Here is a 22144-nt window from a genome sequence, read left to right as displayed (position 1 = left end):
CCACCGCCAGGGGTGTGTGGCAGGGGGTGAATGCACACCAGACCAATTTTGACCAGAATAAGATCCCATTGTGATACATCAATGTCCAACAAATAAATCAACACATTAGGAGATCCCCAGATAGTAACATTCGACAAGAGGGGAAGGGAATTAAGTATGGAAGACGCGAACCAATACAAGAATTGAGAGGAGAGCTTCTTTAAGGCATTAGTATGGACAACGAGATAAGATAATGTGCCAAATATTTTGAATCACTTCCGAGCAAGCACTGACGTAAACATGGATATGAGAACAGACAAGAAGGCATATAGTTACAAGCAGATGGTTCAGAGTAGTATCGGAAAAGAAACTTGCACGAAAGACTACCCTATGTCCATTCCTCTTAATCCACCACACATCTACGGCTTAAAAAGACACGACGAGTGAAAGAATTACATTACTAGGCAGAGGAGCCTTCAAACAATAATGAAGGGAATAATGGCAGTTCTGCCAAGTAAGGACACAAAGATTTTGCTTGCTAAAATATTGGATAGCGTGGTTTCGACTGGCTCAGAAACATGGCCATCAGTCTTGCACAGCTCAGAAACATGGCCATCAGTCTTGCACAGCTCAGAAACATGGCCATCAGTCTTGCACAGCTCAGAAACATGGCCATCAGTCTTGCACAGCTCAGAAACATGGCCATCAGTCTTGCACAGCTCAGAAACATGGCCATCAGTCTTGCACAGCTCAGAAACATGGCCATCAGTCTTGCACAGCTCAGAAACTTGGTACCCCTCAGAAACTTAATCCTAATGGAGACATTTTAAGATGGCATCGATTGGAGCAATTTAAAGGAGGCCAGAGTGAAACATGGACACAGGGTGACATACTGCATGGTAATTAATATCAGTGCCAGTTCTTCCGCTACCGTCGACTGTCCCACAAATCCGAGGTGCTTCCACTCACCGTCATTGTCATGCAATGATTTTCCTTGACCGCGCCACAGCAACCAAAGAAGGCGACAATGAGGACAATGGCACCAACCACAATGATGAGCTGTGCCGCACTGATGTACCGGTGCTCCAGGAAGATGTCATACTTGCGGTAGTAGCCAAGGACTGTAGAACCGACTGCTATCAGCACTATTCCTGTCACCTGTCAGACGAGAGAGAGAGACAGACAAATAGGATCAATTTAATTTCCAATTACCAAACCGAAATGATTATCTAGGGGCTGTCATGCCGTACACTTTAATATTAGAATTGATGTGTGCGCAGCACATGAGACAGGTTTATTTAAACATCAACCATATTTCCCAAACCATTATTAAGTCGTTTTTTTTACTTCAAAATGTTTTCCACAGTTAGTTACCGTATTCCCATCTGCCAAGGATATACGTGGTCTGTCCAATTAAGACGTGAACTGAGGCCATTAAGACTTTATTTTGCAAAATTAGCCTGCATCAATTGTTCCTTTTCTTTCTCCTTCTTCAAAGTACTCTCCCCGTTTGTAGGCTGTACCTTTAACCCTCTTAGTGTGACGGGGATTCCAGGGGTACTAGTGTGAAGGGTAATTTAAGAAAATGTATCACCTTAAGAAAAAAAACATTATGAAGTTATTTGTTTAGATATCCATTTGGAGTTTTTTTATTTTGAAATATAATATTGTAATTAATAATGATGTAATACATTTATATCATCTGAAAAACAATTGTAATTATTACAGTATTATAAATTTGAAGAATATTTTTTTAGCAATAATATTTCGATTTTTAGACAATACTAATATTTTTTTGAAAACATTTTTCAATTAAACTACGATATTTAAATATAATAAAGAATCAAAAAGACATGTAGAAAATATTATATAAATATATAAAGAAAAACCAGTGAATTGCAAATTTTTTTGTCAGCCTCTGCATCGTTCGATTTTGTTGAAAGGGCTGATCTCACCTTAGTCAAATTGGGACTTTTCCCCTTTCCTTGAGACTGCGGCAATGTGCTTACAATCTAAAGGTGGAAAAAAACCAAGTTCTAACTAACAGAGAACTGCTGACAATGTAATCCAATACACAGGGTGCAAATGATTAGAAAGGATGGACGGCAAGAGAAACCAAAATGATTACAAAGCAGTGCTCTCATTTCCATCGTCTCAACAAAGTCTGAATAAGCAGCTGTATATATCAACACCACCACACCATAACACATTCAAGAGATTACAGATGATCACAGATTAATTAGTAGCCTTTCAGTGGCTTTTCGAAGTGGAAAGACCACTCAGAAAAATAAAGAGCAAACAATAAGGCTGAGCTTCATGACATATACAAAACTGAACAAAAAATTATAGTAAGAAATATACTTTTTGAAAAGCATTTAAAATTGCTAATAAAAAATTAAAAAATTAGTTACGTAATTCTATGGAATTCAACCTATCGATAGCACAAAAACCATAAATTATTAAACAAAAAACCATAAGTTACAACGATTTAAACAATAGCCTACGCAAGAGCCGATATATCGGCCCGCCGCACTTTTTGCCAGGGATACGAAAGCCGATATATATCGGCCCACCACACTAAGAGGGTTAATGCGAAGGGGGATCCAAAAGTAACGGAATATGGGCTGCGGTGGGGAGCGAGAGTAGGCAAAGCCTGCCTGTAGGCTGCCTTGCGCCAATTGCAACAGGACAATACAATGCTCATTTCCACACACAATTCACGCACAATTGGAGAGGCTCTGCGAATCCTGAAATTTGAACTGATTCCATCACCCTCCTCCTTATTCCCTTGTGATCTTACGATGCCTTGAGATTTTTATTTATTTTTTCGTCATCAATTCAAAGAGACACCTCAAGGGGTAATAATCATTACATCTCGGATAAGGTGATATTGCAGCTGTGTCAAGTGAAATGGATTCAAGAAGAGTCGAAATAGTTTGTCATTCAGTGACGGAGTGAAAAAACTTGTCATACACGTTGGGAAATGAAATGAGTGTGTTAGCCTTAACAAAGTTGACTATTATGAGAAATAAATACATGATTTTGAAACTTGGAAATTCTCCTTTAATGTACTATGAACCTGAACTAGCTATTTGTTTTAGTTTGTAGTCTACAAGCATCTGAGCAATACTTTTCCAGCCTAGCCTCGAAAATAGACTGTAAAACACGTGTTTAATTTCACCTCACACTTACTTTTCACACCGTGACACTCAAAATTAAGACTGTAGCAAAGATCACAATTGATATGTAACAACACGTGACCTAACGCCTGGAACAGTGACTACGAAAGTGTTACATCGGACCTGTGATCCTGAAACAGAAACTGTGACTTTGGAACAATAATAGGATAAGAAGTGACTTTGACCTTAGTAACAGTTCCAAATAGCTGGTATTCCTGTTTTATTGCGAAATACCCTCGCGTCGTACCTATGCTCAACCTTATATTAGACCACAGAGAGATTGCAAATAATCTCAACTTGAAAAAGACGCAAAATACCCCGCTATTTGCCAAATTGATTGCCAACACATTACGATGTTCATTTGCTGTTTGGATGACTGCCGCCAAGCAACACCAAACAGTTGTTTATGTGAATCGGTCTTATTAAAGCTGAAAGCGGTTTCATTTTCCATTTCTTGACCCAATACTTAATCATTATTTTAATTATATTACGAATATTACATCCATTAAGCCTGTGCCTAATTGGGCACGTTCAATATATACAGGGAGCGGAGCTTAAATCCGGTATGAAGTGGTATTTACATTTTGAAATTTAAAATAAGAACGCCAAATCAGACATACGTGGTGTCATAAAAAAAAGACCGGACCGATTTCATTCCGCGCAAACCGTTCAACGGATCGAAACGAGAAACACTTCGCCATCTAGCGACACATTTGATGACTAAAACGAGGGGTGTTGCGTTTGTTTACATCGAGTCGTTACGCGGCGGCGGCGGCGGTACGTGTCTTAACCTGTACGTCGCCGCGTGCAACGGCACCAATGAAGGAGCTGGAGAAACAGAGTTTGTGCGCCTGATTTTGCGAAATTTTGTTTCAAACTTGGCAAAAGTGCCACGGAGACATTTGGAATGGTTCAGCAAGCCTTTGTCAATGGCGCTATGAGTCGAAGCTAGCGTTTTGAGATGTACAGTCGTTTTAAATCGGGCAGAACCTCTGGGCAGATGAAGACTCGCGAACGGGGCGGCCTTCCACTTCTACAGAACCCAACCGTGTCAAATTGGTGAACGATTTGGTGCAGGCAAATCGCCTTTTAACTGTTACGGAGATTGTCGAGGAGGTCGACATTAGTTTTGTGTTCAGTCAGGCAATTTTGAAAGGCATTTTGGGGCATGACGAACGTCGCACCATAATTCGTCCCGCGGGTATGTAGTTTTCGCCAAAATCGGAACTACCGTGATGCCGCGGCCACCCTACTACTCTCCAGGCGTGACTCCATCCGACTTTAACATGTTTCTAAAGATAAAATCAACCTTTGAAAGGGCGCCGATGCGACTATATTGTGGAAATTAAAACTTATTGCACGGTGGACCTGAAGAGGATCCCTGAGGGGGCTTACCAGGCAGGGTTCGAGGGCTGGAAGAAACGTTGGCAAAGGTGTGCCGTCAGCCAAGGCATGTACTTTGAGTTTGATTAAGCTGTATACTACCTTGATCAAAAAGTTCCCGGAATAACCACCGTGTGGCGCTCCCATCGTTCCGATTTGAGTTCTGTTTTTTTTTGTTAAATTGGTACATCTGTTGTTGATATTCCCTTTAAATCTTAGTGTCATAACTTGACATTTGCAAAAGTTACGTAGCCAAGAGTACATCTATCTCTGTGTGTGTTGGCGATTTTTTACAATTGCAGAAATGTATTTAAATTTGCAACAACGAACTTGTATTAAATTTTGCGTAAAAAACGGATTTAGTGGCGCACGGACGTTGGAAATGTTGGAAAAGTGTTTCGGCAACGATTCTCTAAAAAAAACGGTCGTTTACCAGTGGCATGAGCGGTTCAGAAGTGGTCGTGAGTCAATCGAAGATGATGAACGCAGTGGCAGACCATCGACATCGAAAGTCGGTGAAAAAATTGATAAAGTAAAAGAAATGTTGGTCAATAACCGCAAATTAACCATCAGAGAAATAGCGGAGGACTTGAACATTGCCTATGGATCCGCCCAAGACATTGTGGTTAATGATTTGGGTTTCCGTCGTGTAGCAGCAAAGTTGGTGCCAAAAGACCTCAATTTCATGCAAAAAAGAGACCGTGTTGACGTCGCAAAAGACATGATTTGCGAGGCTGAATCCGATCCCACATTCATCAAAAGGATCATTACTGGAGACGAGACGTGGGTTTATGAGTACGACACGCAATCCAGACATCAGGCAAGTGAATGGCGTTCACCAAATGAGCCGAGACCAAAAAAACCACGTCGTTTTCAGTCAAAAAAGAAGGCAATGCTGACGGTTTTCATGGATTACAACGGTGTAGTGCATCATGAATTTTTGCCAGAAGGCCAGACAGTAAACAAAGAGTATTATTTGGGCGTTATGAGACGTTTGCGTGAAGCAATTCGCCGAAAGAGACCAGAAATGTGGGCAGAAAACTCGTGGATTTTGCACCATGATAACGCACCGTCGCACAGTGCTATCATTATTCGTAATTTTTTGACGAAAAATGCAACAAATACCATCCAACAGCCACCGAATTCACCTGATTTGGCTCCCTGTGACTTCTTTCTGTTCAATCGAGTTAAAAAACCATTACGGGGAACGCGTTTTAGCAGCCGAGAGGAAGTAATGGAAAAATCGCAGGAAACACTGATGGACATACCGAAAACCGAATATAAAAAATGTTTCGAGGATTGGATCAAGCGCTGGCATAAGTGTGTTGCAGTCGATGGGGATTACTTTGAAGGGGACAATATAGATTTAGATGAATAAACTTGTATTTTTAATTTTCTGAATAAATTCCGGGAAATATTTGATCAAGGTAGTATGTCGAAATAAACAAGTTATAAAATCAGTCCAGTCCTTTTCTGATCACACCTTGTCTACGACAGGTTTGGTGAAAATAATATTTTGATCTCTTAATAATCTAACATAAGAACATTCTCCGCGAACTTAAAGCTGTAAGCACGACGCTTAAGATGCAAATACCAAATCGTCTGGCCACAATTACAGTCTAAAACGTAAGAAAGTGTTGAAATCTTTGAATATGCTGACCAATATAAGAGCCATAGTCATAAAGTAAGGGCCGTTTGCTTATATTTAAATATTGGTACCTCAGAATACAGTTTTATTGCTGCATGGCCATCTACTGATCCATTGAGAAGCAATATCAGCATTTGTTTTGCTTCAGAAGTCGTTTGCTTGTCCCTGTGCATGTAAACAACAATGCCCGCAAGACAACAGTTCATCCTCCCGCCAGCTGTGAAGTGCGTTGTTCTGTCATACGATTCTTGTATTGCAAATCGATTGTCGGCTGCAAATGAAATTCATCGTGAGTTATGGACCTACAGTTAGTTATGAGAGCGAAGGAAAGATTATGAGACAGTGGTGCCGTGATTATTATAAATGGGGACGAACAAAACGTCCATTTACGAAGAGCAAAGTGGCATTTGCCCAGAGTATTCTGACCGATGGAATTGTTTTTCCAAGTGGAACGAAAACTGCGATGTGATCATCTATTTAATATTATTGGCCTGGCTGAACAATTTCCTCGACTTGGACGCACTACTGTCTACTGTCTGTTGTCAGGGGAAACCTCGGATACCACAAATTGTGTGCAAGGTGGGTATACCGAAATAGCTAAACCGTCCACTACACAAAGAGGGCAAAGAATGTCCAGTGGACGAGACAGTTTCTGGGCTCCCCACCGGATATAGTCGTGACCTTTCACCTGGCGACTACTTCCTCTTCTTGCACTTGAAACAGTGGCCTGGTGGTCAACGTTTCGAAACCGAAAAGGAACTCAAGAACGGCCTTAATGTCAACTGGTTCAACTCTCAGGCTGCGATCTTCTATGCTCAGAGAAATTATGGGAAGCAGTGGGTGCAGAGATACGAAAACTGCTTAGAAGTAAATGGCGATATTATGTAGAGAAGTGAAGTAGGCTGGTAGCTGACTAAAAGTGCCGATAAAATGTGTTTCATATGAGTATATTTTCCCCTGTGACCAATCGGCCCTTACTTCATGAGCATACCTCGTATCTAGAATTAATACCATTACCTAGAACGGCACCTAATGGCAGACTTAAAAGTAATTGAAGCACGAAATTCTAAACTAGTTGGCTCTTTAAGAATGAAATACGATAATGGCGTGACGTCTTCACACTATGTATTTAAGAATTACGCTCCAAATATTTGAGCGGGTGGGGATTAAGAGAAATTTATCGACTAATGTTGGGCACTTTCACTGTTCGGAAGGCCGTCCAATGACCTTGGGCGGTCCCCTTTTCTCCTTGCAAGGCATCCACAGTGGTCAGAAGGTACTTTCCAAATCAACCACCCTTGCCAGAAGGACAGGATTGGTGAAAATCGGAAATGAAATGAGCTGTACCTATATATTCGCAAGCGATCAGGTAGCGTAGATCGCATAAATGGCGCCTATGCCCGACTATTCCAGACCACGTCATCCACTCCAAGGCAGCAACCGGACTTTTAATATGTACTGAATACCTATTTATGTACGAGTAGGTTGGCGGTTACTTCATCATTGTGTCGTCTTCGGGCATACGAATTAGGAGATGCTTCGGGAAAATGGGACGAGATTTTCTGATGGTATATCGTATTATCATAATGATCGCCTAATGCGTACGTTACAAGAGGTCTGTCCAATAAATACGCGAACCGAGGTCATTTATGAACATCGCTTTGCTTTAAAACTGGTCTGCATTGACGATTTTGTCCAATTCTTCAAATTACTCTCTCAATACGTATGGCTATTCCTTCTTACATTCTATTTCCTTAGTCTTTTCATTCACTGTTTAGTTAAGCAACCTCCTTAGAAGTCCTCTTGGCAGTAAATAGGCTTTTTAATAGTTTTCTATCGTCGTTCCTTGCTTTATTCGTGTCTCTCTTCCAGACATCTTGTGTCCAGTGATATACAATGTTCCCAATCATTAAATTTCATTACATTTTATTGGGAACATAGGAAAGAGTCGTAAAGGGGCCAGATCTATGAGAATATAAGGAGGATTTTGATCAAGGCTCAAGGTGATTGAATTTTTCTGCCAGAAACTGGCAAATAATCCGTGCTCTGAACGTATTACAGATTCGTTGCCATGGAGTGTAGGATCCATCCATCATGCCATTCGGTTAAAAAAGTAGTGTGTGCACTTTTGATATTCCTAAATTCCCGATAGACCAGTAGTTTCCAGTGTGACAGCTCCATCCCGGAAATTTGCCGCCTATCTAAATTCCCTGTTCAGGGACTGTACTGAATTCCAGCCGAAATACGGATTGAAAAATTTCAAGTGACCTTTGTGAAAAACTCTCCCACAAAACCCCTCCGCCACCACACCACACCCTTGTACCCTTCGACGTCTTCAACCTTTTTACAAGCATCCCGGTATTCCAGAGCAGTGGACGTGGCCGGAGAGGTTCTCAAGAACCCAGGGGCAGACCTACAGTTCATCAAGGAATTTGTGAAACTGCTAAAAGTGTGTGTGCATCAAAACTATTTCCAATTCAATGGTGATTTCTATCAACAAAATGAAGGCTTAGTAATGGGATGACCTTTATCACCGCTCCTTGCAGACTTTTTCATGAACGATTTTGAGGAAACGTTTTTTCAATAGTGAATCAATAGACAACAAGAATATGTTTTGTTGGTTTAGATATGTAGACGACATTTTTGCTATATGGACAGGAACCGATATGGAGCTAGACAGATTTCTGAACACTTTCAACTTGCGCGACCGCAATTTAAAATTCACATGCGAAAAGGAATCCAACATGAAACTCAACTTCTTGGACATTACAGTCTCAAAACAGAGGAATGGCTTTAGCTTCTCAATTCTTAGAAAAACCACAGCCACGGACCATATCCGGAGCATATATTGGAACCAGCTGCCTGGAAGTTCGTTTGAGCCCTTTCCATTCAATTTTAGAAGTTTTAAGTTGAAATTTAAAGTAGCCACTGGGTAATAAACTTCATTGTAGTTTTGAAAATATTGTTTGCATGTGATGTGGAAGTTTGTTTGTATGTGATGTGGAAGTTTGTTTGTATGTGATGTGGAAGTGTCATTACGTAAAAATATTTTTTGTCTCTTATCTGTTTTTATATGTGTTCGTACGTAATTTTTGTTGTTAGTAGTTATCTTTGACCTAACCTGACCGTTGCCACCAGGAAATTTGCCTAATTGCAACGTAATTGTGTAAATAAATAAAATAAATAAATAAATATCATCCCATCCGACTCACTCCATAACATAAGCCAAAAGTTATCCACTTTCCACTTCATGATCAACAGATTATTAAACATTCCCCTTTCAAAAGATAGCTACGAAAAAGAATTGTCAATAATAAAGGAGAACGCATCCAAAATTGGCTATAGTGAAACATCAATTACGAAAATTCTTTATAAAAAACGTCACGCAAAAACGAGAAAACTTCTTCATAAATCGAGTGAAGCTACGGACCAAAACCAACGCTGGTGTATACTCCCCTACTACGGCTACATCTCCTCAAAAAAACAGGTAATTTCCTCCCCGAGGGACTAACTTAAGATACCCCACTACAACAATAACCATTCTAGGGTCCTTCCTAAATAATACCAAAGACAAGGTGGACATGATCAACCAAAGTGGTACATACAAATTGAAATGTAATAATGACTGCAGTGCCACATGCATCGGACAGACTGGCAGATCCTTCCTCACACGCGCGGGGGATCACAAGCGCAGCCACCGCACGGGAAATTTAATACAATCTCGCACTATGCGAAACATTTGTGGGAGGAGGACCACTCCAGCGACTTCAACCCGGTAATACTACAAATCATACAAAACATTCCTTTTCAAAGAGTGCATATATATACAACCCTGTGCTCAGAAAAAATGTTGTACCTGATAATGACGCCGAAGCGTTGAAACCGGTAGTACGAATATAAATTGTGTGGAAGTTACAAAGTATTTTCATTCAAACGACCATGAACCTCCACAAAGTTGAGCCCGAGACCATAGAATTCTTCCCAAATTCAGTTCATCAGCTATTAGTCCGATCACAGTTATTAAGAAGTTCGGTAAGAAGGACGAGGGACCGCACACGATCAATGTTGCACCCCACACAAGGGTGGTTGGAGGTCGTCCCAGGCTTGCATCATACGTCAATCATCCCGTCGGCCATATGTTAAACGCTTAATACACTTGAAAACGATGTTTTGTACATCGAATTATCACCGTAAACAGCTCCCAGTACATTTCAGTAATTTCTTAATAACTTTACCACAAACCTCAGATTTATTGGACAGACCTCAGGAAGGTAGATTCATTGCTAAAATTATTAGGCGTGAAACGAAGATAGGGCCTAGATACGTGAAAATTCGTCGCGACACACTGAGTAGCGTGTGAAAGTAGCAGAGGAGCTGGGTTGGGAATCAGAGCAAAGGCTAAATTAAATATTAAAACCTCTTGAATATTAACCGGAGGCAGGTCTCTTGACGCTGAAAATGTATTTATTATTAACCCTGTCGTGCTACGCCAGGAGAAATCATGCAAATAAAATCAGAGAGAAAAAGTTGATAACAGATAGGTGTAAGATATCATTTCCCCCACGAAAGTTAAGATATTTCGAATGCATTTTAATATGGTTACTTTAGGTAGTAATAAAAAATAAAAAAACACGCTTGGCGATGCGCAGTTGTTCCGATGGAAATGCATGATGGTTCTGTTTGTTCAAATCGTGACGTTCGTTTAGGTTCCTAGGAAACCGACTGGGTAAACCAATGATATACTGGGTAAATGAATGAATATAAATAAAAAGTTTATACAATAAGCCAGAACTCTTTTCAATACGTCCTATCGACAATATATTCGCGATATTTTCACTCACTTATGAGTTTGATTTCATTCACGTCGAACTGGTGATAGCATTTATGGATAAAACAGGGCGTGCTGATAGGCCTGATTCACCATTCGACCTTATTGCCAGTCTCAACCGAAGTATGACTCATAAGTTTCGGAACTGGATCAACAGACAGTGATAAGGTTGTCGATGCTGGACCGGACGTCGGCGATCAAACCTTACACGCCATTTCGAAGCGGCCCGGAAGATGTCCGCCAATTTCAAGATAAAATGGGTCTGAAAACATCCCATATCAATGAGATACGGGTTTATTTCGTTTGATAAAGAGACCCGAGTCTGTGGAGGCGAGCTCTGAACTATTTGCCACCATCCCGGAACTGTTTCTGCAAGTGGAAACACCGTTCAAGGGATCAGTGTCTGTATACTTCGGGGAGGAGACTCATTTATATATAAACCATAAACACAGTAATCAACCCGAAGGTCGGTTTAGTAGGTGATGGTAGAGTTCACCCAGCACTAAGCCCTGTACGGCGTGTGAAAATTCACACATTAGCAGGGTAATAAGGGGGGCCAGTTCCATTCCCTGTGCCGGTTACGGTTTCCCAGGAAGACCTGGTACCCGAAAAATAACTTTAGCTTAGGTGCAGCTGCAGGTGCCCAGGAGTGCCTTGCCCGGGAATCGAACCCGGGACCCTCCGGTCAGCAGTCCAACGCTCTACCCACTTGACTACCGCGACCCAATATACATATATATATTTTAATATTATATTATATATATATATATATATATATATACACACATTCAAACACGAAATCCCGCCAAACGGCGAATAAATACTCATATATACAGAAACAGATATAAGGAAAAGGGATAGGAACACATATAAAGGACGAACACCAATGTGGCTCATCTCTTTCTTCTGGCTATGCGTGCCACGAAACGCACTGTTCCTTCCCTGTATGATGTTGTATGAATTCTAACCCACTGTCCTTTCCCTTCCTTGTGTATTGTCTATTTCTCCTTTGGTGGGTGAAACTGCCCCCTGACGCCATCTCTTGGCTGAAAGAATCGGGGCGCTTGGCGACACATTAGACCCACGGAGCTCAGGATAAATTGACTATCCTCGATAGCTCAAGTGGTTAAGAGCATCCGCCCGGCAAGTGGAAAGATCCGGTGTTCGAGTCCCGGTTGAGGAAATATTTTTACTCTTGTGATCCGTTCGATTCCGCCTTCCCCACCTCTATTGTGTTCGTCCTTTATATGTGTTCCTATCCCTTTTCCTTATATCTGTTTCTGTATATATGAGTATTTATTCGCCGTTTGGCGGGATTTCGTGTTTGAATGTGTATTTGGCCAATGTGGCTCATCTCTTTCTTCTGGCTATGCGTGCCACGAAACGCACTGTTCCTTCCCTGTATGATGTTGTATGAATTCTAACCCACTGTCCTTTCCTTTCCTTGTGTATTGTCTATTTCTCCTTTGGTGGGTGAAACTGCCCCCTGACGCCATCTCTTGGTTGAAAGAATCGGGGCGCTTGGCGACATATTAGACCCACGGAGCTCAGGGTAAATTGACTATCCTCGATAGCTCAAGTGGTTAAGAGCATCCGCCCGGCAAGTGGAAAGATCCGGTGTTCGAGTCCCGGTTGAGGAAATATTTTTACTCTTGTGATCCGTTCGATTCCGCCTTCCCCACCTCTATTGTGTTCGTCCTTTATATGTGTTCCTATCCCTTTTCCTTATATATATATATATAAGGAAATATATATATGTAACACATAAATATATATATATATATATATATATATATATATTTATGTGAGTATATATATGTACATACATACACACCATTGCGGGATTTTTGAAGTGACTATTACTAGGACCGATATATCTGGATAACATTTAAACTGCTTATAAACACTTCCGAAAACTCCTGTTTCTTTGTCTCATTAATGGAATAAGAACCGTTTCTCCATCAATTTAACCTTTCGTTTTTCACTTGTTAGTCATTGCTCCCGCGGCAACAGTGTCAACAAATTTTGGATTCCAAATAAACAATACGGCGTGTTTCGGGAACAGAATTTCCTATTCATACACACACACTGAATCGGCGCGTATGATATACTTTTAAACGGACTGTTATCGCAATGAACCTCGCCTTCATACAGAGTTTTCCTACGACATAAATGACGTCGAACCTAGTGCCTCGATTGTGAACAGTACGTCGAAGAGATGAATAAGACTAATACGCACGTGCGCATCACGGGACGTGTGACGTGTGAGGCCTACCTCGTGATTATGATGCCGTCGTGTCACATGCCCGGCAGAGGGAGTGCCGGCCAAGGTCGAGGGATTTCCGATGTCTGGCGAGACTCTCTCTTTCTCTCCGGAGGTTGGTCACGTGACGCGAAGGGTCGGCTTGGAGAAACCCGTTACCTGCCATCGGCCCCCAGCCGGTGATGCCGGTTCGTCATTGGTTAACGAGATGGTCCATCCGTACTACTACAATGATATATATATATATATATATATATATATATATATATATATATATATATACACACGTAATTAGCCTGTCGAGAGAGTACAACTTAGGTTTCGGCCTAGCGTGGCTAATTGCGCTGTCTCGGTGTCCATACGTCCCTACACTCTGTCAACTTCTGTGATATTGTGTGGTTCGGAATGGGCTTCATTCCTCCTTGGCGGCGCGCTCTCTGAAAACTGTTCGCTACACATCTCGCTAATACCCCGCAAGGATGTGTGGCGGGGGGTTGTTTTAGGTCACCACCCGTAATTAAGAAAATACGCACGCGGAAGCCACAAATTTATATGAGTCAGAACAAAACATTGTATGCATTAATGCAAAATTTTGTTTCGAGCCGTCATGCAGTGGAAAGGATGAAGGGTGGAGAGAAACCCGGCGTCGGCATTAGCCTACTCTTAATACCGAAGGGCGCCAAGGGGTCAGCAGCTTAACGTCCCATCCGACGGACGCCGTTCTCACTCAAAGTGCCCTCCACAAAGCACCTCAAGTAGGGACCGAGATACCTCTGAAAAATATTCATTGTATTCGGGTGATAAGTATTCGGGTGGCAAACATCGGTTATGTAACGGTTTTCAAAAATATTATTTCGTTTTTTTTACACTGCATTTCTTGCGTTGCCTTAAGGTTAAAACATACGCGATGATATTGACCTGTGGAACCTCATTTAATTTATACTCTCGTGTAATTAACAATTCTGCATGCAACATTTTACAAATTCTAAAGAAAATACTAACTTTTAGTCGATGCCTTCTTGAAACTTGGGCAAAATAAGAATTAAATGCTGCAGTATATTATGGACTGAAATTAAGCATGGAAGGTTTGCAATTATAATAGAAAGTACGTCCAATATATACGCGAATTGGTGTAAACTGGCTGTCATGATGCGGACTATAGCCCCGCCCACTAGAGAAGCGCTAGTAGCCCTGCTGAGACCCAATAATGGAGCCGCCTGTGCTTGGCAGATCTACATCTACATCAATACCCGGCGAGCCACCAAACAGGTGTGTGGCAGGGGGTGCAGCACCAGGAGGAAAGGGTAAGGGATTATGGATGGGGGAAGGTGGGGGGAACCTGCAAAAAACAAACAAATATAATCGTATAACCATGCGCATCTTGTAGGTTAATACTTATTGTGTCGAGCCGACTAGTGGGGGATTTCGATTACAAGCATTCCGGTCTCTTATTGTTCTTGGAAAAAATGACATTTTAAACCTGTCTGTCTTGTAGTCTATCATCTCTCTGATCTAATATTAGTGGTCCTTCCGCCCGTTATACGTTGGGGTTCGTATTATGTTCTTGATGTCATCGGAAAAGGACCCATCTTCTAAGTGTATTTAATAAGTGTAATCTGTATTGTAAACACCGCAGTGTATAGGAATCCCAGCCTAAATTTTCTAGCCAAAGTGATTACGCTACTGCGTTGGTCATAACAATGTTTGTGACTAATCTAGCCCCTCCCTCAATCTGCTGAACTTGAACTAATTCCGAAATCAAGTTTATCTCTTTGAGGATCCCCTAAATATACTGGCAGCATACGATACTCTAGGTGGGGCCTGACTCAGGGCAAGAAAACATCGTTCCTTCACTTTTCCGTCACATTTACCCAGAACTCTTTTTACAAATCCCAATTTTTTAATTAGAACAACCACATATTTCCACATATGTGCTTTCCCCAGGACAGATCGTGAGAAGTAATTGTTACACCCCAAGTATTTAAAAGGAATCTACCCTCGCGCGATTTCGGTTTGTTTCACTTTTTAACTAAATAGGGAGGGAATTACTCCTTTCCCAACAAATGTATTACTACGCATTTTTACAAATTTAATTCCCATTGCCACGTATCGCACGTCGGATCGTCGAGGCGTGCGTTATGGTATTCCCACTAATGTTAGTTAGATATTGTCTTTTGTTTTTATACTGTTGGTCGTCGAAAATGGAAATGGACGAAATCATGGAGCAACGAATCAACGTATCCAGTTTTTAAAGGTGAAGTGCGATGGTAAAAGTTATCATAAGAAAAAACTGACAGGTTGACAGCTGTTTACGGTGATAAGACTCTGACAGGAAAACTTAAGTTTTCAAGTGGACTAAACCAAACCAAAAAAAAATAAAGAAAAAGCCGGATCTTTAACCCAAGTCATGCGCTGGTTTTCCTTGATATCGAAGGTGTTTTTCATGACGAATTTCTTCCTGAAGGACAAACAGTAAATTCTGAGTACTACCTTAGCAGTTCTCAAGCGTTAGGGAGGGAGAGAGAGGGCCCAAATTTGACTCAGGGCGATGGATGGATGGATGGACACCATGACACAATGCACCTGCAAGGACGATAGAGAACTAAGAAGCCTAACTACTGCCTTAAAGGACTTCCAAGGAGGGTGCTTTCATTAAACAGCGAATGAACTCAGGTTGCATATCCTTTAAACACCGAAATCCTGAGGGCGGTGTTCTGCCCTCGCTGGGAATAATACGAAATTACTTCCTCTTGACGTCTTGAAACACAATTACCAACAATGTACTCCATCAAAGATATGTAAACATAAAAGTTTTAAACGTCTTATCAGGGGCGAATTACTCATTACTTAACTGTTGATTACCCAGGCACTTACATACATAATCTACACCTGTGGCTGGCTGAGTGACGCAACACGCATTTCAAGTCGTTTGATCTTCGATTAATATTTACAACGGGATCTTTAGATTAACTGCAAGCGAGAAACGTTAATCAACAATGCTTGTTTATTTTATTTGGCGCGTCGTCAAGATTAACAAGAGGATATCATTTGTTTGGGCTTTGTTGTATCAGTAAAACGGAAAAGCAATCAACATTTAAAGCTGTCCAAAGGATTTAAATTACGGTAAGAATAAAAGAAGTACTTCAAATCCATTCCAACTTAAGAAAGATTACCACACCTCATGGCTGACTGCTTGCGAAGAAAACCTCCTGCAACGGCACGAAGGTAACATCATTACAGATTGATAAATTGCATTAATTGGAAGGTCTCTTTGGCAGTGATGGTGAAAAGGTAATATTACCCCAAACGTACTACGGTAGGATAGATCATGCTATAAAAATTAAGAGAGATTAGGGGTAGACCAGATGGATTTGAAGATGACATTTTTCCACGAACGACAAGGAGTCATAAAAAAACTGTCCGACCGCGGGAGGGTCATGTTCAGGTAAAATTATTAGCCAGCAGGGTGGGTGTGTGTGTGTATATATATATATATATATATATATATATATATATATATATATATATGGAAATTGAATCAGTAGTACTGTTTCTTCCGAGGAATACAGAGCTAAATTCCGTAGAAATTCTTCAGAAATAACGTGCGAGTGTTTTTCTGGGTGTTTTTATATTGTTTGTTGCTGTTAAAGTTTTGTATAAACTATAAATATATTATATTCATTCACATGGAAATAGATATAAGGTAAAGTAATATCAACACGCACAGAATAAAAACACAGGAGAGGTGGGGAAGGCGGAATCTATTAGACAACAAACGTTAAAAAGAATCCCTTGACCGGGACTCGAACCACGGACTAGCAATTGGGCGCTGCCGAGGAAGCGTAAATTACACCAAGATCTACTTAGTCTTTCATACATTTCTATCCCGTCTTTGCATCTATTTCCATTATGAATGTTTACGTTCGCCATTTGGCAGTTTTTCGTAAAATGTTGCCCTGTATTTTTAGTCTTGAGACAGCAGAAAGTGATTGCACGGAACAGTTAATGGGAAAGCAGTTGATACGAGTCTACCTGCGAACTCCTTACGTAATAATACGTAACCGCCCGCCCAGAAAGCCAGTCTGTTAAGTCAACGAATATATTACGAGTTTTAATGTTTTCGCAATGACAATATCTACAACACCTACGATAGATAGAACATGCAAATCGTGTATTACCATCTAAATTCATCAGGGAAGATGTGTATCCACTCAGAAATACGTTTGACAGACAACTAGGCCATGTCCCAGAAGCTCTATCCGCCAGCTAAAAGATCGGCAGTCAATTCAAACAAGAATGTTGAAAACAGTTGCGTAACTAAAACGAGGCGTTACCATGGGTACACTACGTTGATATTTGGTAATAAGCAATCTTCATCGTAATTATCATTTCTGTAACGGATATGACGAGAATTAACCGTTAAAAATTTACTGTTATTTTGGGTTGTTTACATGGAAATGTGACTAAAACTATGCCGTTTAGACTTTTTATCCAAAAATCAATGAAAACACACTTGAACAAAGGTAATTCGGTGATGTTACGTAAACACTATGGTGAATATTATATATTTCAGCGAAAGTTATGGTTTTTTTGTAAGACAGGCATGCATATTATACGCCAGGAATGCACAACTCTTTTGTTAGCAGTAACCCAATACCGTAAGAGCGTGTCTACACTCGAATTGACTTCCTTAATGTTACAAAAACCTCTAATAAACCTCCAAAACCAAAACGAAATTCTGAAAATTTTACCAAATGACACGTATACTCGACGTTCCGATTGACACTTCTTGACCTATGACCTACATATACTATTTATCCACCAGGGCAGTGCACGGCAGGTGTGTTTCAGGTCACCCGATTTAGAATAATTATTGATCCCTTGTCCTAAATTGTGTCCGTGTCACTGTGATCTCGATGTGTTGATCGGGGAATATCGATTCTTTGTTTATCGTTAGTCCTTCAGTTCATTTCACTCCAAATTAACACCACGAGCCTTCAATAGAAGAGTGCTTCGACCTTTCTTAAAGAGTGTTACATCTTGAATAAATCGCCATGTTTACTATACCTGCGGAATAGAATACAGCGAACTCGAGGTCGCCAACCAAATATTGTTGATGACCTTGAGTTCTCATTGTCAAAATATTATACACCGATTGAATATTTGTTTGAGGGTAAATCAAACTTATTTACTCTCGCCTTACATAACAGAATATAGTTCTGAGGGCGAATCACGAGTGCTAGTGGGCAATTATTGGTTGGAAAGTACGATGTTTACGTTTAAACATTAAACACTATCGATTACTTCTGAAATTGCGATCACAACTCTATCATTTTATTAAATTTATACGTACTAAGTGCTAGGGAAGCGAGAATAGCTCACTGACTGGTAATAGATCGCCGTATGTTAATACTTATTAGCTAATAATTAATGTAATTCTTTATAATATGGCCGACGGCTGTCACGGCTAGATTAAGAAAACTTAAGCACTTATTTCATACCATAATCACGTGCGTGTTATTCAGACAAACATTTTATGCACAGCAGGGAATTCTGATATAATATTTCCGTCAAAACACTTGGTGACGTTGTTTATAACAACAAATCCTTAGCAACCAACCGGTACGGGTTTACCATTCGCCTCTAACAACTACGAAGTATTTCTAATGTCGAACTGTTAAAGTAATAATTAAATAACACAAGAAATGTTGAACCTGATTTTTCCGACCGGCTATGAGGATTACGTAACACAGGAATTATTTCAGTTGGCTTTTCAAAGGGGAGACGTGATATTATATAAGAATTATGTAAATCTAGGTCGACAGGTTTTACTTTCGTAAAGCACAGCACGGTGGAAAGGAGATAGAAATGGATATAACAAATCAATCCCAAGGGAATATTGATTATTATAATTCCCCGATTACAGAAGGCGATTTTTGGTTTCACTCCGTAGCTGTTTAAAGACGAGAAAAACATCAGAGTTGCTTCATCTCGGCGACATGAGGGAATACGGGCTCATGGTTGCAATCAGAAATAGGTTTGAATCTCCTTCACACCCGAAAAAACATGACTTTAAATAAAGTCTAAACAACTTGGGAGATATCGCATGAATCACGACCTAAGTATGGCTACATTAAAACATTTCTAGCTACCCAGGATTATGCGTAGTACAGAAACGGTAATTTTTAAAAGTCGCGCCAACACTGGCGGTTAAGAATTCATGGTGACGATGAATAACCGCCATAACTAATACGATAATTGATTCGATTACAACAGGCCTCGCACTTCCCAGAAATGCCAGCTAAAGATAAGGTTCAACGCTGCGATGTCGGTATCGGGAATTATTACCAGCAAGCATGACACAAACATTAAAAAGTATCTGACACCAATTAATGACGCACTAAATGATTCATGTCACATAACAACCATCGTTTGTTGGTTCCGATTGATATACTAACAAACAAGCAGTCAATCGACGAAGTCAACATATGTGGCGACAAACTGGATACCTCATCCAAATAAAAACGTTTACCACAAATCAAAGATTTGCGATTTTTTTCTAGAATTGCTTTTACCTTTAAGAAAAGCGAATTAAGCTGACGGCCTTTCAAGCAATACTCAGCCATCTTCCCGCAGGGTAGCGATAGTTGCAAACTGGTATTCTTAACATTTGATCCACGAATAGAACTACTTGAGAAGCACCGCTTCAATATCCGTCATCTTAACCAGGAAAAGAACGCTAAAAATTACAGAGGGGTCTTAGCATTTGCGCACTTAACAGTTCCACGTAGATCTATGCAACCCTAGACTTTAGTGTACAGCTAACAAACTCAAAAAGTTATAGATGCGCACAATCACAACTAAGTGATATTTGCCGAGACTTAATACTAATGCCAAGGACACAAATACAACCTCGTTGCAAACATTCAGGACTCTGGAATGAAGTTTCGATCAGGCATTATTAATTGTACGGTTCCAACGTGAACATGTACTAATTCCATGAAGACCAGAGATAACTCCCTATATTCCGTCATGACTTAAGCGTACTATCAAGTATTAACACTCGCAAGTTAATAATAAATTAATGATTCAAATAACTCTGCTGTCAAGAGAGGCGAACAAACTGGCAAAACGAACTAATTTCAAGAAATGGAGAGAGTAACGAGAGATGAAGTGAGAATTGAACACACACTTCAAACATTAAGCTTCGAAATAAGCATCGTTGATCGTCGAAACATGCGTGGAGACTTAAAAATCCTTTCCATCTGCTTATATAAAGACTACGAGTGCAACATGGCTGCCATCCAGAACACTCATCCTCACGTGATGAATCGTATCAACGACAACATCGCTTTCGGGGACAACACCACCCGAGCAATATGCGCGGATCAAAGTGAAAGAAATCTGTGTACTCACGACGAATATGAGGTTGAAGAAGAACAGGAGGTACTTCACACAAGCCGAACTCTTGGACAACATCTTGAAGGGTGACTGTAATCCGCTACTTTCGCTGGACAAATGAAAATGAAAGTCGTTTCGACGGGAGATGTGTGTAAAGCGCAGCTGCCTGACTAGATGACGACTCCACAATAGCCGACAACGAGGAAAGAGGAAGTGAGCAGCCGTCCCGCCATCGGACGGGGACTAATCAAACCTCTTCGCGCCGACATTTGAAACGCAATAAAGCGTAAACTCTAGAGTTAAGATGAAACATTTTCGCATGCAGTTACGAAAATGGAAGAACACACAAAGCCATAATCTTTCTGCAAAAAATAAAGTATTCAACTATGTCCGTTAACCTAAAATAAAGTACATTAAGGGATTCGTTGTCTCAGGTGTAACTATATGGGATTTAAGCAACATACTGAAGTGAAGGAAGTAACTTTGTAATATCACGTACACTTCTGTGTAATACCAAAGTAAGTGTAGGGTTTACAAATTATTGTTATTAGGTAATCCACCGGTTAAGGTAGGTTTTTTGCATGGACACAACTACCAAATAAATATTTTGTGACACCTAACAAAACAAAACACAAAATCCAGCAACCTACTCTACATCAGGTCCCCCTTCATCTCTGCGTACTTCCTTCCTCCCTTCATTCCCTATCTAAGACATCCCCTATCTATCCCGTTCCTTCCCTTTCCTCTTTTGCTTAACATTCTCCCCTCTATTACAATCTTCAGCATCCTACTGCCGATCAATACGCCTTTCATCCATTTTTCCTGCCTCCATAGGATTTCTCCCAGCAAACCCCTCTCTTCGCCTCAGTCTGAGACATGTACAGGTTGCGGTATAGCCTCCTGTCCCTCCAATATATTCGTCTTTTCTTCAAAATACTCACTAGTTTTTCCCAATTAACTCTATCATAAGCTTTTCCGAAATCTACGAAACAGTGTTCACAAATTACAAGGCAAAAATTCATTTCACGACAGTAAGGGAGTTTAAATCAAAGAATTCATCGGGAATTGATAATATCCCCTACTCAAGGAAATACGTAATGGTTTAGGAAATAACTGGGAGGAATAGTTTTTATGAACTAATTCGTAGAGTTTATGAGGAAGAAATTTGGCGAGAGGAAATCAAAAGATCAATGTTATACCAAAAAAAAGAAAGGTAGTCATCTGTGAGGAATATAAAACAGTACTTTAAATTTCGAATTGAGAGCTAAAGTGACATCACGTAACAAGAGGATTAAGGATTATCAGGGATGCAAATGATTAGGGGATGCTTAGGGGATGATGGGTTCGGGAAGGGGAGAGATTCGCCTGTGATGCCATTGCAATAATGATATCATTTATAGAGAGAAGAACATAGGATAACAAAATAAGGATGAAATTGTATGCGTCGAATATTTCGACAGAGC

General features: G+C 40.5%; 1 protein-coding gene across 1 annotated transcript in view; it reads right to left on the bottom strand.

Moving 5' to 3' along the window:
• Nucleotides 1-20870, bottom strand: part of LOC139686232 (CD63 antigen-like) — a 37373-nt gene extending 16503 nt beyond the window's left edge. Inside the window, exons 1-2 of the mRNA XM_071583390.1 lie at nt 20697-20870; nt 949-1137 (exon numbers count right to left, since the gene is read on the bottom strand). Of these exons, the coding sequence (XP_071439491.1) occupies nt 949-1137; nt 20697-20759 (252 nt within the window). The 5' untranslated portion in view covers nt 20760-20870. The remainder of the gene's footprint in view (nt 1-948; nt 1138-20696) is intronic.
• Nucleotides 20871-22144: the final 1274 nt, after the last annotated feature.

Source organism: Hetaerina americana, unplaced genomic scaffold (assembly GCF_022747635.1).
Source record: "Hetaerina americana unplaced genomic scaffold, ioHetAmer1.1.p SCAF_135, whole genome shotgun sequence".
Classification (NCBI taxonomy): domain Eukaryota; kingdom Metazoa; phylum Arthropoda; class Insecta; order Odonata; family Calopterygidae; genus Hetaerina; species Hetaerina americana.
The sequence above is the reverse complement of the archived record's forward strand: the minus strand, read 5'-3'. Positions and strand labels throughout refer to the sequence as shown.